At 37.2% G+C, this 13278-nt stretch overlaps 1 protein-coding gene across 31 annotated transcripts in view; it reads left to right on the forward strand.

The window, feature by feature from the left end:
• Positions 1-13278, forward strand: part of ABI3BP (ABI family member 3 binding protein) — a 259130-nt gene that overhangs the window by 115180 nt on the left and 130672 nt on the right. For all 31 annotated transcript variants that reach the window (XR_012331544.1, XM_073804304.1, XM_073804331.1 and 28 more), the window contains exons 7-9: positions 6056-6104; positions 7052-7123; positions 7697-7789. Coding sequence is in view for 30 of the 31 variants with exons in the window: in XM_073804304.1 (XP_073660405.1) it covers positions 6056-6104; positions 7052-7123; positions 7697-7789 (214 nt within the window). In the remaining variant the exon portion in view is untranslated. The remainder of the gene's footprint in view (positions 1-6055; positions 6105-7051; positions 7124-7696; positions 7790-13278) is intronic.

Below are 13278 nucleotides of genomic sequence, written 5' to 3' on the forward strand. Positions count from 1 at the left end.
TGCAGGCAAGTCCCAGTACACTTGTGCCAGAGGACACTTAGCAGGGGTCTCTTCTGATAGGTTAGTGCCTTCCTTCTACTGCTTGTTAAATACTTTCAATATCATCCCTGCCTACACCTCTAGAAAAATCAGAGAAAAGGTGTATGCATAAACAATAACGCTGATTCTTCCCATATAAGTTGTATCACTTGAGATCCATGTAACTGCAGAAGAAAAAACAGATGATAATTTTGCTATTTTCTTCACGTTGAGAAGCAAGAACACTCTTTTTATCAAGGTGAAACCTAGTGTTTACTATTAGATTCTTCTAAAAAATTTTATTGGATTATAGTTGATTTACAATGTTGTGTTAGTTTCAGGTGTACAGCAAAGTGATTCAGTTATACATATACATATATTCATTCTTTTTCAGATTCTTTTCTCATGTAGGTTATCACAGAATATTGAGTACAGTTCCCTGTGCTATACAGTAGGTCCTTATTGGTTATCTATCTTATATATAGTAGTGTGTGTATGTTCATCCCAAGCTCCTGATTTATTCCTCCCCATCACATTTCCCCTTTGGTAACCATAAGTTTGTTTTCAATATCTGTAAGTCTTTCTGTTTTGTAAATAAGTTCATTAGGTTTGTTTTTTTTTTAAAGTGTAAACTGTTTTTTGTTTTTTTAAAAAATTTATTTATTTATTTTTGGCTGTGTTGGGTCTTCGTTTCTGTGTGAGGGCTTTCTCTAGTTGCGGCGAGCATGGGCCACTCTTCATCGCGGTGCACGGGCCTCTCACTGTCGCAGCCTCTCTTGTTGCGGAGCACAGGCTCCAGACGCGCAGGCTCAGTTGTTGTGGCTCACGGGCCTAGTTGCTCCATGGTACGTGGGATCTTCCCAGACCAGGGCTCGAACCTGTGTCCCCTGCATTGGCAGGCAGACTCTCAACCACTGTGCCACCAGGGAAGCCCCATTAGGTTTTATTATATAAAAAAATTAAGGAATGATGTCTAAAAGGACCTAACTTTAATACATTCTCTCTATATTTTAAAAACACTTAGTTATCTAACTAGTTCACTAACCAAACAATAAATTTTTGAAGTATGTAGCATTTATTAACAGATATTTTAAAATATAAGTTTAATTATTTAATTAATCTAAATCTCCTTAGAATAAGTGTTCCCCTACAATATGACATCTATTTTCACCCTTCCATTTTTTTCCATCAGAGATCCACCTACCTTTTTAAAAAGCCGTTTCAGTCATTGGCAGAAAGAGAAGTGGTACCAATTTTTAAAGTCTAACAGTTAGCAGATGAGTGAATAGGGAAAAATACAGTGTGGTCCCCACCCGCACCCTAAGATTGTATGCAGTGAGTACATCAGGTGTCCTTCCATTCTTAGCAATCATCGTCCTAAGCAGAAACTTGAAAATTTTATGTCTAGACCACTGATATCACCAAAGGTGTATGTCTGATTCCTCCCTAGCTGACTGGAAATATGGAGACTTTTGCAAGAAGGATGTTAGATTCACTTTTAGTCAGATGTTAGATTGAATCAGTATATTTCATAACTTTCATCAGGACATCCAAAAAATGAATTAAAACCAGAATGTAACATGCCCAAGTTTTTCTCATGTTGTTTAGCTCTTGAGTCTAAAGAGCTGAAATTTGATTTTGAGCAACCCTTAGCCACTCCCCAAATGGACAGTTCCACTTTATCTCAGGGCCTAAGAATAAAGTTAAATCTACAATGGATATGCTGCCGCCACAAAAATATCAAATGGACAAACCTGTAAAGAGTAACTTGCAAAGAACAGCACCGTGATGTTACCACTACTTTTACTAAAGCTAATTTTCAAAATATAATATCGGGAGGAAGGTAGTGTAATGCAGGGTGAATCCAAAGTCTTTCATGTGGCTACTGCTGCTGTGGTTATTTCTAGATGAGTGTAGGTTTTCCCTAACCAGAACTGGAAAGCAAGCTGGACTGGCCCTCAGGGGCATTGCCTTTTACCACTTCAGCATCCTCTCCCCATTGAATCTGACCAACTGGATACTCAGCCACAGTGTCCCCAGAAAAATGGTAAAAATGATTTCCCTTAGCCAGTCACCCTGCTCAGGATATAGCACAACCTGGGTTCTTAAGGAATAGAATTTCTCAAAACTGAAAAAAATAATTAATCCCTTAAACGGTAGGAGGGAAATATGCTCACTTCTTGAATACAATAAACATTTAAAAAATAATTGCTGAAGGGTGGGATGAGAGCTGAGGAAGGAAGTGGTGATGGTGGTTTGCTGCAGGAATGGGGTCAGCAAGCAGCAGAGAAAAGAGAACCAGGGAGGAAATGGCCTAAGAAAGAAAACTGGTACCAGGGTGGTGTCCGTGGGGAGCAGTAGTACTGTGCTGAGACCACCCCAGCAAAACTGTCGCAGCATCTTGTGGGATGTGGGACTTTCACTACCTCGCTTCCCACCCCGACACCCGACACCAGCTACACTGAGACTTCTATACACATTGATAGATGCTCATAACAGCAAACCTGTGAGTGTAAGGAAAGGTTACTGGTAACTTTATAAACAACATCATACATGAAACAGTTCAATTGAAATTGAGCTGTAATTGGTTACATACTGTTAACTTGGAAATTATCATAATATTTTATTTCTCAGTAACTCCAGGTTACAGATGTTTCCCTACATTTTTATAAAAAGACACAGGGAAAGAATTCATAGTGTGGATTTCTTACTGGGAATTTTAGAGCCTTCAGCATTAAACACTTTGGGCAGAAGGATTTTCCTGATGCCCTTGACCTAGAGATTATCATACTAAGTGAAGTGAGCCAGACAAAGACAACTATCATATGATATCATTTATGTGTGGAATCTAAAAAAAAATGATGCAAATGAACTTCTATACAAAACAGAAATAGACCCACAGACATAGAACATAAATTTATGGTTACCAAAGGGGAAAGGGAAGGGGAGAGATAAATTAGGAGGTTGGAATTAACATGTACATATTACTATGTATAAAATAGATAACCAACAAGGACCTGTAGAGCACAGGGAACTATACTCAATGTTATGTAATAACCTATAAGGGAAAAGAATCTGAAAAAGAATATATATATATATATACACATGTATATATGCACATATATGTATACATTCTTATATATATATAATCTGAATCACTTTGCTGTATACCTAAAACTAACACAACATAAATCAACTATATTTCAACTAAAAAAAAAACCCTACTTACAGAGAGGGAGCTAGTACTTGCTCATTAGTCTTGGCGCATCTTTGGATTGTAGATTGGGCAAGAGAATAATTATAGGTCTAGAAAGAACTTGATTCTGCAGCTAAATGGTTTCCTTGTTTTTTGGCAGCACACGCTGCCCATATAGTCATGTCATCGTCTTAACAGAACACTGGTCTGTACCCATATAAGAACTCGAACAGACACTGTGTTCCATTCATGCCAAGAGTGGAATATTTTCCACTTGTTTTTGTCAAAAACTTGTTTAAAACAAATCATCCACAGGGAAGGAAATAAGAATTGCAATAATGCCGTTCAAAAGCAATCAGCACATCAACCCATAGGCGTTTCTGCTATAACGTGATGTGTCTCTGAAAAACTTCACGCTCTGCCAAGTATACACTACATGGCAGGACTCACTGGGCAAACAGAGGACCAGCCATTCAACAGTCTTTGGAATGGTAGACACAGTTCTGTCGAACGTGATTATTAGCACCGGGAAGGACACTGCGGCTCCGCGGGCCAGCATCCCCTGTGGAACCGGAGGTTGCCGCAGCAGGGGTTAAATGCTCAGGAATGATAGAGGCCACGTGTGGCAACCCTTTCGCTGAAGCAGCACAGGTGGACGTAAGGTGAACACACCAGTGCAGGGCTGTGGGCCTGCCTGTCCCTCTCTGGGGAAGGGTCCTGTGAGCAGGTACACTTATTTAATTTTCTTATGGTAAATCCAGAGGTCTTCTGCCAGTGTGACCTCAAAGCTGACTTTTTTTTTTTTTCTACTGATGGTTATACTTGCATTCCTGCTATTCCCCTCCCCTTGCCTGGGAAAAGTTGTGTATAAATTATATTTACATCATTCCTCTATTGACCAAGAGTGTATGAGCTATGCAGTACAGAAGCATATATAGTAGCTAAAAAGACTGCTGGTTAAAATAGCTTTTCCTAGTTATAAATGTAATTCACCCTTGTAAGGAACTTGGAAAATATAGAAAGGTACACAAAATAAAATATGAGATTATAAGAAATAACTACTGTTAAAAAAAAGAGCTATCTCCTTCTGGTCTTTTGTCTATACATATTTGTTATACAGTTACGTTATACTATGAATATAAATTTGTGTCCTTTGTATTTATACTGTACATATTTCCCACTTTAGTAAATAGATGTCAGAAATTTGAACCATAATTTATTTAACAAAACCTCTGCTTTGGAATGATGAGGTTGTTTCACATTGTGGTAATAAACACCCTTACACGTAAATGATGCCTGTATCTTTGATCACTTCCTTAGGCTAGACTGCTAAGTAGGAAATCACTGGGTGTTTTAGTCCATCAGGGCTGTTATAACAAAAATACCACAGACTGGGTGGCTTAAACGGTCAATTATTTCTCACAGTTCTGGAGCCTGTGAAGTCCAAGATCAAGGCACTGGAAGATTTGATGTCTTGGGGAGAACTCACTTCTGGCTCACAGACAACCATCTCACATGGTGGAAGGGTGGAGGGAGTTCTCTGGCATAAGAGCACTAATCCCATTCAAGAGGGTGGAACCCTCATGAGTTATTTACTTCCCAAAGGCCCCACCTCCAAATACCATCACATTGGGGATTAAGTTTCAACACGTGAATTTTGGGGGGATACAAGCTTTCAGTCTATAGCGCTGGGCCAATATACAACACAAGAAGTATAGATACTTTTTAAAAATAATCTGATAAAAGTAAACTTTTATTTTTTTGTGTGTTTTAAACATAAGGACTTTACTACAAGAAGAAAAATAGCCAACAGTAAATGTGGTATTGTGGCACTTCTTTATTATGGTCATATCGTTTATTAGAATGGGAACGTGTTAGCAAGTCTCTTCTGTTCACAACTGTAAACACCTATGTGGTTAAGTACCTCATTCAGCATATCCTGGATTGTCAGCAGATCTAGTACATGGAGTATCTATACCATGCATACAGGCTAAATCAAGCATCAAAAAATGCATGTCATGCTTACGCCTTTACCTCAATCTAATTCTCTGTATATTTGCTGCCCTTCTCTTATCCTGTTCTGTGTCTCTCCCATGGCCGTCTTATCCCTGGCTCACAATCTCCAGTGATGACTCCACTGTAAAGTTAACACTAAATGTGCCCCTAGGTCAAGCCACTCTATGGCATCAAAACTTCCTGTGGGGCGTCTGAGGCAACTTGGAAGAAGGGAGAATGCACAGTCCTCTGGGACCTGCCCTTCCAATTTTGAGGTCCTCTGGGCATGAATATGTACAGAATAGTTAAAAGTACAGGCTTTGGGAGTAGAAATGTCTGGATCTGAGTCCCAGCTCTGCCTTCATGGACAAGGAAATACGTGGCGTCAGGAGTTCACGGCAGTTGTATCTGAAGGAGCAGGGCAGCAGTGGGGCCTACTCAGACAATTGATGTTGATTGCTTTTAAAAGAATATGTAGCTTGAAATCTTTTTTTGAGAGGAAGCGTAAAGACAGAATTTGGCTGGTTCGCCTCTCAAATGAAGTGAAAATAAACTAGTATTCAATTCAGAGGATTTAATTTCTTTCCATTGCAGTTTCTAAGTAAATTAAACTAATGGGAGTTTTGAAGAAACTGCTTCTGTCAAATCTTTGGACACTTATGGGGAAAACCAAGTGAGCACAATAAAATAGAGGCAGATATATGTACTAAAGATCTTTTCAGCAGCTGTTAAACCTGTGTCATGGGGAACTTCACTAAAGACAAGGTGTGCTTCCAGTTTTTTTTACTTATTTATTTTTTTAAGTTAACAGTAACTCAAAAGCTGACTCTCTTCCTCTCTTTTCAGCCAGCATATGTCCCAAAAAAGCTAATCCCAGTAACAATCATCAAGCAAGGTAATTTGTATGCCTCTGCTCTGGATATGTGTTTAGAACTATTTTAATATACTTTTTAAACTGAGATAATTAAACATAGCACATAGTTTTTCAATTTTTCTGATTATTTTCCAGAAAAAATTTGAAGAAATCAGTCTAGTAAATTAGAAGTTGACAGATAATTTTGACTCTTGTACTGTTAGGCCAGGTCTTGGCAAAGCACATTGGCTGGACAACCAGGGACAGAGCAACCCTAACAAGCATTAAGTTTTAAAATCCAATTAAATATATGTGGCTTTCTTCAGGATTAAGATAGCTTACATGTAGAAAATCATTAATAGGATATTTGGATTAATGAAATGATAATTATGATATAGAGGTCACTTTAAGGAAAGTAAAGAAATCCAGGTTTTAAGAGTTATGTTTTATTTCAGTCTCCACTCATTTTTGTTTTGACTTTCAGTTTTTCAAATTATTTAAATGACTCCATTATTTCCAGGAAGTTTCTTGGTGGAAGAGATTGAGCACTTAAAATAGTTATTCATTTTAAGGAAACACAATGTCCCAAGAGTATTCTCAAAACAGTGTCAGTCAGTATTGGAATTATCCAAAGATTCTTTGCTCTGAAAATGTACATTTCCTAAATCTCTTTATTTACTGAGTCAGTCTTTGCCTCATTTTGTGCTAGTTCTTTAACTTGGGTAGGCTGCAGAGAGTAGAGCTGAGAAAGGAAATTTTTAGCTAATTAGAATGGAACACTTTCATTGCTTAAAGGCACAGGAATTAAGATAAGATGTGCCTTCTAGACCTTCCGTTGCCTGTGTAGCCAGCCCAATGAGTTCCTTTCTGTTAATTAAAAAGTTAGATCAGGGTTTCTCCAGTGCAGATTGGTGTCATGTTATTAGCTTCTTTCTGCTTCCTGACTATTTTTTTTCCATTCACACTGTTATCTTTTGGTATTTCAACAGTGATTCAGAATGTTACTCACAGGGCCTCAACTAAATCCCCAGAAAAGACTCCCTATGGAGGAACAATACTGGGTGAGTCTATCTTGAAATCTACACCTACATTAGTCAAGTCAGGCTCTTTTTTTTGATAATAAGGCCTTATGGAATTTTGCACTGTGAGCAGGTCTGTTAAATTGATGTTGGTTCATTTACCTTCAGTATTTAGCATCCTGGCTTGTGACCATTCCAGGCTAGGATCCAAGAGATGCTACCTCTATCCTAGTGTGTTAGAGAAACAACTCTAGCTTGTGCCTATTGGGCATGATGGCTCCCCTCCTGCCTATCCCACAGGGCTGTTGCTGTTATGAGGGAGTCTTTGTCATATTGAATTACTCTCTTAAAAGTTGTTATTAATAATGGTGTTTGTTCACACATTTTAAGCAACCATTTTACAATTTTTGAGTCTATGGATTAAAAGCCAGAATATTTGGTGGTTCAGTTCTGAATATGAAAAAGATTCTGCATAAAAGTTACTGTCATATTTTTTCCAACATTTTAAAGTTTGGGTTAAAATTGACTAAGCAAAATAAGCACAAAACTTCATGGTTTCTAATGCTCTGAACTTTGTGATGGGATGCATTTTCTTTTACTTCTGTTTTCTTTCAGTCCACCTTGTTATTCCAGGTCTTAATGAAACCACCATAAAACTTCCTACCTCCATAATGTTTGAGATTTCGGATGCAGTCAAGACACAGTTAGGTAAGCAGCAAAGATCTATATGTGAACTTTGCAGGGACAGTACTAGCAGTGATATTCCTAGGATATCCAAGGGATCTAGCAAATGAGCTGTTTGGGGATCTCAAAGTAAAAACTAAGGAACAGGCACGTGCACTGTTGATGGGAATATAAAATGGTACAATTGCTGTGGAAAACAGTATGACGATTCCTCAAAAAATTAAAAATAGAATTACCATATGATCCAGCAATTCCACTGCTGGGTATATAACCAAAAGAACTGGGTGGGGAAAAGGTCTTAAAGAGATATTTGTACACTCATATTCATAGTAGCATTATTCACAATATCTAAAATGTGGAAACAATCCAAGTATCCATCAACAGATGAATTGATAAACAAAATGTGGTATATATATACAATGAAAGATTATTCTGCCTTAAAAAGGAAGGAAATTCTCACATTTGCTATAGTATAAATGGACCTTGAGGACATAATGCTAAGTGTAATAAGCCAATCACAAAAGACAAAATGACTGTGTGATTCCACTTATATGATGTACCTAGAGTAGTCAGATTCATAGAGACAGAAAGTAGAATGGTGGCTGCCAGAGACTGGAGAAGGAGGAAAATGGGGAATTAGTGTTTAATGGTATGGAGTTTCAGTTTTACAAGATAAGGAGAGTTCTGGAGATGCATGGTGGTGATGGTTGCACAACATTATGAATGTATTTAATACTACTGAATTGTACACTTGAAAAATGATTGAGATTGTAAATTTTTTGTTATGTATCTTTTACCACGATAAAAAAAATTGGAAAAAAAGTAAAGGGTAGATAGGATGGAGTGTTGGAGTTATTCATATAAATCACATTCTATAGGGAAATAGTTATTTTATATTTATATTTATGAAAGAAAAGTGAATGATCAAATTAACCAAAATATACACATTTATACAGGTATAATTTTCAAATGGAGTCATTGTTATAAATTACACTTATTATACTATACTATCAAGGGGCCACTAGAGGTCTTCAGTGGTAACTGAGGTAAGGGTCAGGTCTGTTAGAATTATTATTTACTTTGAGATTGATACTGCTTCCTACTTCTAGAAAGCACCTGATATGATTTTAGTGTTTAAAAAACATAAAACATAACAATTTGGGGAAAAAAGCAGCAAAATTCTGTAAAAGGAGTCCAGGAAACAATTGGGGTGGCCAGTGGGCTAAGCTAGTTGCTGCATTTGAGTATCACATTAGTCTGAATTCTCTCTGTAGCAGAGGATCTCACCCTTGATGAAGCATCGGAAGCCGTGGCGGGCTTGTTACACCCAGGCTGCTGGGCTCACCCCCAGGATACTGATTCCGTGGGTCTAGGGTGGGGCCTGAGAATTTGCATTTGTACCCAGTACTCAGGTGATACTGGTGCTGCTGGTCTGGAAGCCACACTTTGAGAACCACCCCTGTAAAGTCTCTGGAGAATGTCTTGGGCCACTGATAAATATGGAAGAAGGTGGCATGATGTGGTGGAAATTGAACAAGACTTAAAAATGTAGAATATTTTTCTTGAACTAGGCAATGGCTAAGAACTTCAGCACTTATATACTTGAATCTTCACATTTTATGGGTGTGGAAACAGGCCCAAGCCCCTGTTTGGCAACATTTATTCAACAAATATTTATTAAGCATTACTCGGGGCCAGAACTGCAAGTGGCTCGGGACATAATTGTGATTTACACAGGCATGGGACCCACCCACACAGGAACCTCAGACTTAATTTCTCCTCCCTCATTGAAGGTCTGACCTGTTTGCTTGTTTGATGTTAAGCAATCAAATTGTAACAGTTCTAAAAGGTAAACCTTTACGTTCTCCTTAGCTGTTAGTTTGAGAACTTCCTGGAAGAAGGAGGAGCAAAGCCTTAATAAGTAGGTAGAAAAGCATAATTAGTGGACTTAGAATTTTGGAAAAATTTTCAAAATCTATGCATCACCATTTTATTAAGATATGAACATATTTTCCCATAAATCTTTGTGATTTTGTGCAGTTGTTACATTTTTACTGTAAAACATTCATACCTGTTAGTCCTATGGTGAGTTACTTCCAAGAATGTAGACAAGTGATTCTAGGCTTTATTTCTTTAATTTGTGCATCAGACTTGATCACCTCCTGTTTATCTGTAAACCCTGAGACTCAACTCTACATCATCTAAATGCTGTGCTAAAAGCCAGGAAGCTTCCATATGAAATTCCCTGAGTGAACCTGTGTTTAGAACCAGAGCTCAGGACTCTTGCACTCACCTGTTCTCTGCCCAGAGCCTATTAATACTTAGCCCCGTGCCTGGGAAAGACTTGCTTGTTCTTCTTTCTCGAGATAGTTGCTTTAGGTGTAAGGATAGGTTGTTTATTTGAGATTTTTCTTGTCTCTTGAGGTAAGATTGTATTGCTATAAACTTCCCTCTTAGAACATCTTTTGTTGTGTCCCATAGGTTTTGGATCATCGTGCTTTCATTTCCATTTGTCGCTAGGTATTTTTTGATTTCTTCTTTATTTCTTCAGTGACCCACTGGTTATTTAGTAACATTGTTTAGCCTCCATGTGTTTGTGTTTTTTACAGTTTTTTTTTTCCTGTAATTGATTTTTAATCTCCTAGCACTATGGTCAGAAAAGATGCTTGATATGATTTCAATTTTCTTGAATTTACTGAGGTTTGATTTGTGACCCAAGATTTGATCTATCCTGGAGAATGTTCTGTGTGCACTTGAGAAGAAAATGTATTCTGCTGCTTTCAGATGGAATGTCCTATAAATATCAATTAAGTCTATCTTTTACAATGTATCATTTAAACCTTGTGTTTCCTTATTAATTTATTGTCTGGATGATCTGTCCATTGGTGTAATTGGGGTGTTAAATTCCCCACTATTATTGTGTTACTGTATTATTGTGTTACTGTCAATTTCCCCTTTCATGGCTGTTAGCATTTGCCTTATATACTGAGGTGCTCCTATGTTGGGTGCATATATATTTACAATTGTTATAATATCTTCTTGGATTGTTCCCTTGATTGTTATGTAGTGTCCTTCCTTGTCTCTTGTAACAGCCTTTATTTTAAAGTCTATTTTGTCTGATATGAGTATTGCTACTCCAGCTTTCTGTTGATTTCCATTTGTGTGGAATACCTTTCTCCATCCCCTCACTTTCAGTCTGTATGTGTCCCTGGGTCTGAAGTGTGTCTGAAGTGGGTCTCTTGTAGACAGCATATATATGGGTCTTGTTTTCGTATCCATTCGGCCAGTCTGTGTCTTTTGGTTGAAGCATTTAATCCAATTACATTTATGGTTATTATCAATATGTGTATTCCTATTGCCATTTTCTTAATTGTTTTGGGTTTGTTTATGTAGGTCTTTTTTCTTCCCTTCCTTTTTTCTTCTCTTGTGGTTTGATGACCATATTAGTGTTGTATTTGGGTAGGTTTTTCTTCTTTGTGTGTTTATCTATTGTAGTTTTTTGGTTTGCATTTCCCATGAGGTTTTGATAAAACAGTCTATATATATACAAGGTTGTTTTAAGTTGCTGGTCTCTTAATTTCAAATGCAATTCTGATTTCCTGCATTTTGTACTCTCCTCACGGTTGCTGGTTTTGATATCATGTTTGCTTATGAATTCCTGCTTTTACTGTATGTTTGTCTTTACCAGTGAGCTTTCCTATTTGTGATTTTCTTGTTTCTAGTTTTGGCCTCTTGGGAAAGAGTTGTTCAGAAGGAGAAGAAAAGGAAGGAGCTGGCCAGTCTCTTACTGATTTGGTCCCTAATCTGTTCATCAGAATTCAAAAACCAGGATTTGTGAAGGAGACCGAAAATGAGCAGAGTTTTTCCCACACCACTGCTCTCACTTTTTTTTTTTTTTTGGAGTGTAGTTGATTTACAGTGTTGTGTTAGTTTCAGGTATACAGCATAGTGAATTAGTTATACATATATGTATATGTCCACTCATTTTTAGATTCTTTTTCCATATAGGCCATTACAGAGTATTGAGTAGAGTTCCCTGTGCTATACAGTATGTTCTTATTAGTTATCTATTTTATATATAGTAGTGTGTATTTGTCAATCCCAGTCTCCCAATTTATCCCTCCACCTCCCTTATCCCCTGGTAACTATAAGTTTGTTTTCTATATCTGTGACTCTACTAGTGTTTTGTAAATAAGTTCATTTGTACCCTTTTTTAGATCCACATATAAGCAATATCATATGATATTTGTCTTTCCGTGTCTGACTTATGTCACTCAGTATGACAGTCTCTAGGTCCATCCACATTGCTGCACATGGCATTATTTTGTTCTTTTTTATGGCTGAGTAATATTCCATTGTATATATATACCACATTTTCTTTATCCATTCCTCTGTTGATGGACATTTAGGTTGCTTCCATGTCGTGGCTATTGTAAATAGTGCTGCAGTGAACATTGGGGTGCCTGTATCTTTTCGAATTCTGTTTTTCTCCATGTATATGCCTAGGAGTGGGATTGCTGGGTCATATGGTAGTTCTACTTTTAGTTCTTTAAGGGACCTCCATATTGTTCTCAATAGTGGCTGTACCAATTTACATTCCCACCATCAGTGTAGTAGGGTTCCCTTTACTCCACACCCTCTCCAGCACTTATTGTTTGTAAATTTTTTGACGATGGCCATTCTGACAGGTGTGACTGATAGCTCATTGTAGTTTTAATTTGCATTTCTCTAATAATTAGTGATGTCAAGCATCATTTCATGTGCTTTTTGGCCATCTGTATGTCATCTTTCAAGAAATGTCACTGTTGAACTGAAATGTGTTTTGTTCCTTAGTTCTTGGTTTTAAGGACTATTTCCTAAATTTTTTGTTTTGTTTTGTTTTTCCAAAGTTCCACCTGCTATCTTAATATCAGTTCAAGCTTTTCATTTTCTTTAATTTAGAAAATTAAACAGTTGATTTTTTGGTTTGCTTTGCTTTTTGCTTTTGTTATTCTGATACGAATCACTGAAACTTCAGGATTAAGTGTGATTTTAATGAAGACAAATTAAAATGCAGATAGTATATGTATTTTAAAACTTATTTCTAGGGAAGCACCTATCTTAAATTGAATACATGGTGAATTTCTTACACATTGAAGAGACTGATAGGCAGTATGTTTGAAGATGTCCAGTAAACCCACTGAATGTACCATTTTAGACTATGTTACAAACTACATTTTAGATTTACTGGTTTTTATGAAGAGTGTGAGCATAAACAGTTCTTTATACCAAAGAAGGAGAAATAAACTTTCCTGAAGTTATTTACCACTGCAATTCAGAAAAGTCCTGTACAAGAGGTTAAATCCTAAAAATAATATTCTCATTCCAGCAGGACCCAATGTGGGACATCAAGAAATTAATAACTTTTGTTCTAAGAACACATGGTATGAATAATGAGAGAAATAAACAAGAAAGCTAGTAATACACACACCTCCTGGGGACATGAAAAGGGTTTGCCAAAGCCAAGACTTAGC

Source organism: Tursiops truncatus, chromosome 4 (assembly GCF_011762595.2).
Source record: "Tursiops truncatus isolate mTurTru1 chromosome 4, mTurTru1.mat.Y, whole genome shotgun sequence".
In the NCBI taxonomy this organism is placed as follows: domain Eukaryota; kingdom Metazoa; phylum Chordata; class Mammalia; order Artiodactyla; family Delphinidae; genus Tursiops; species Tursiops truncatus.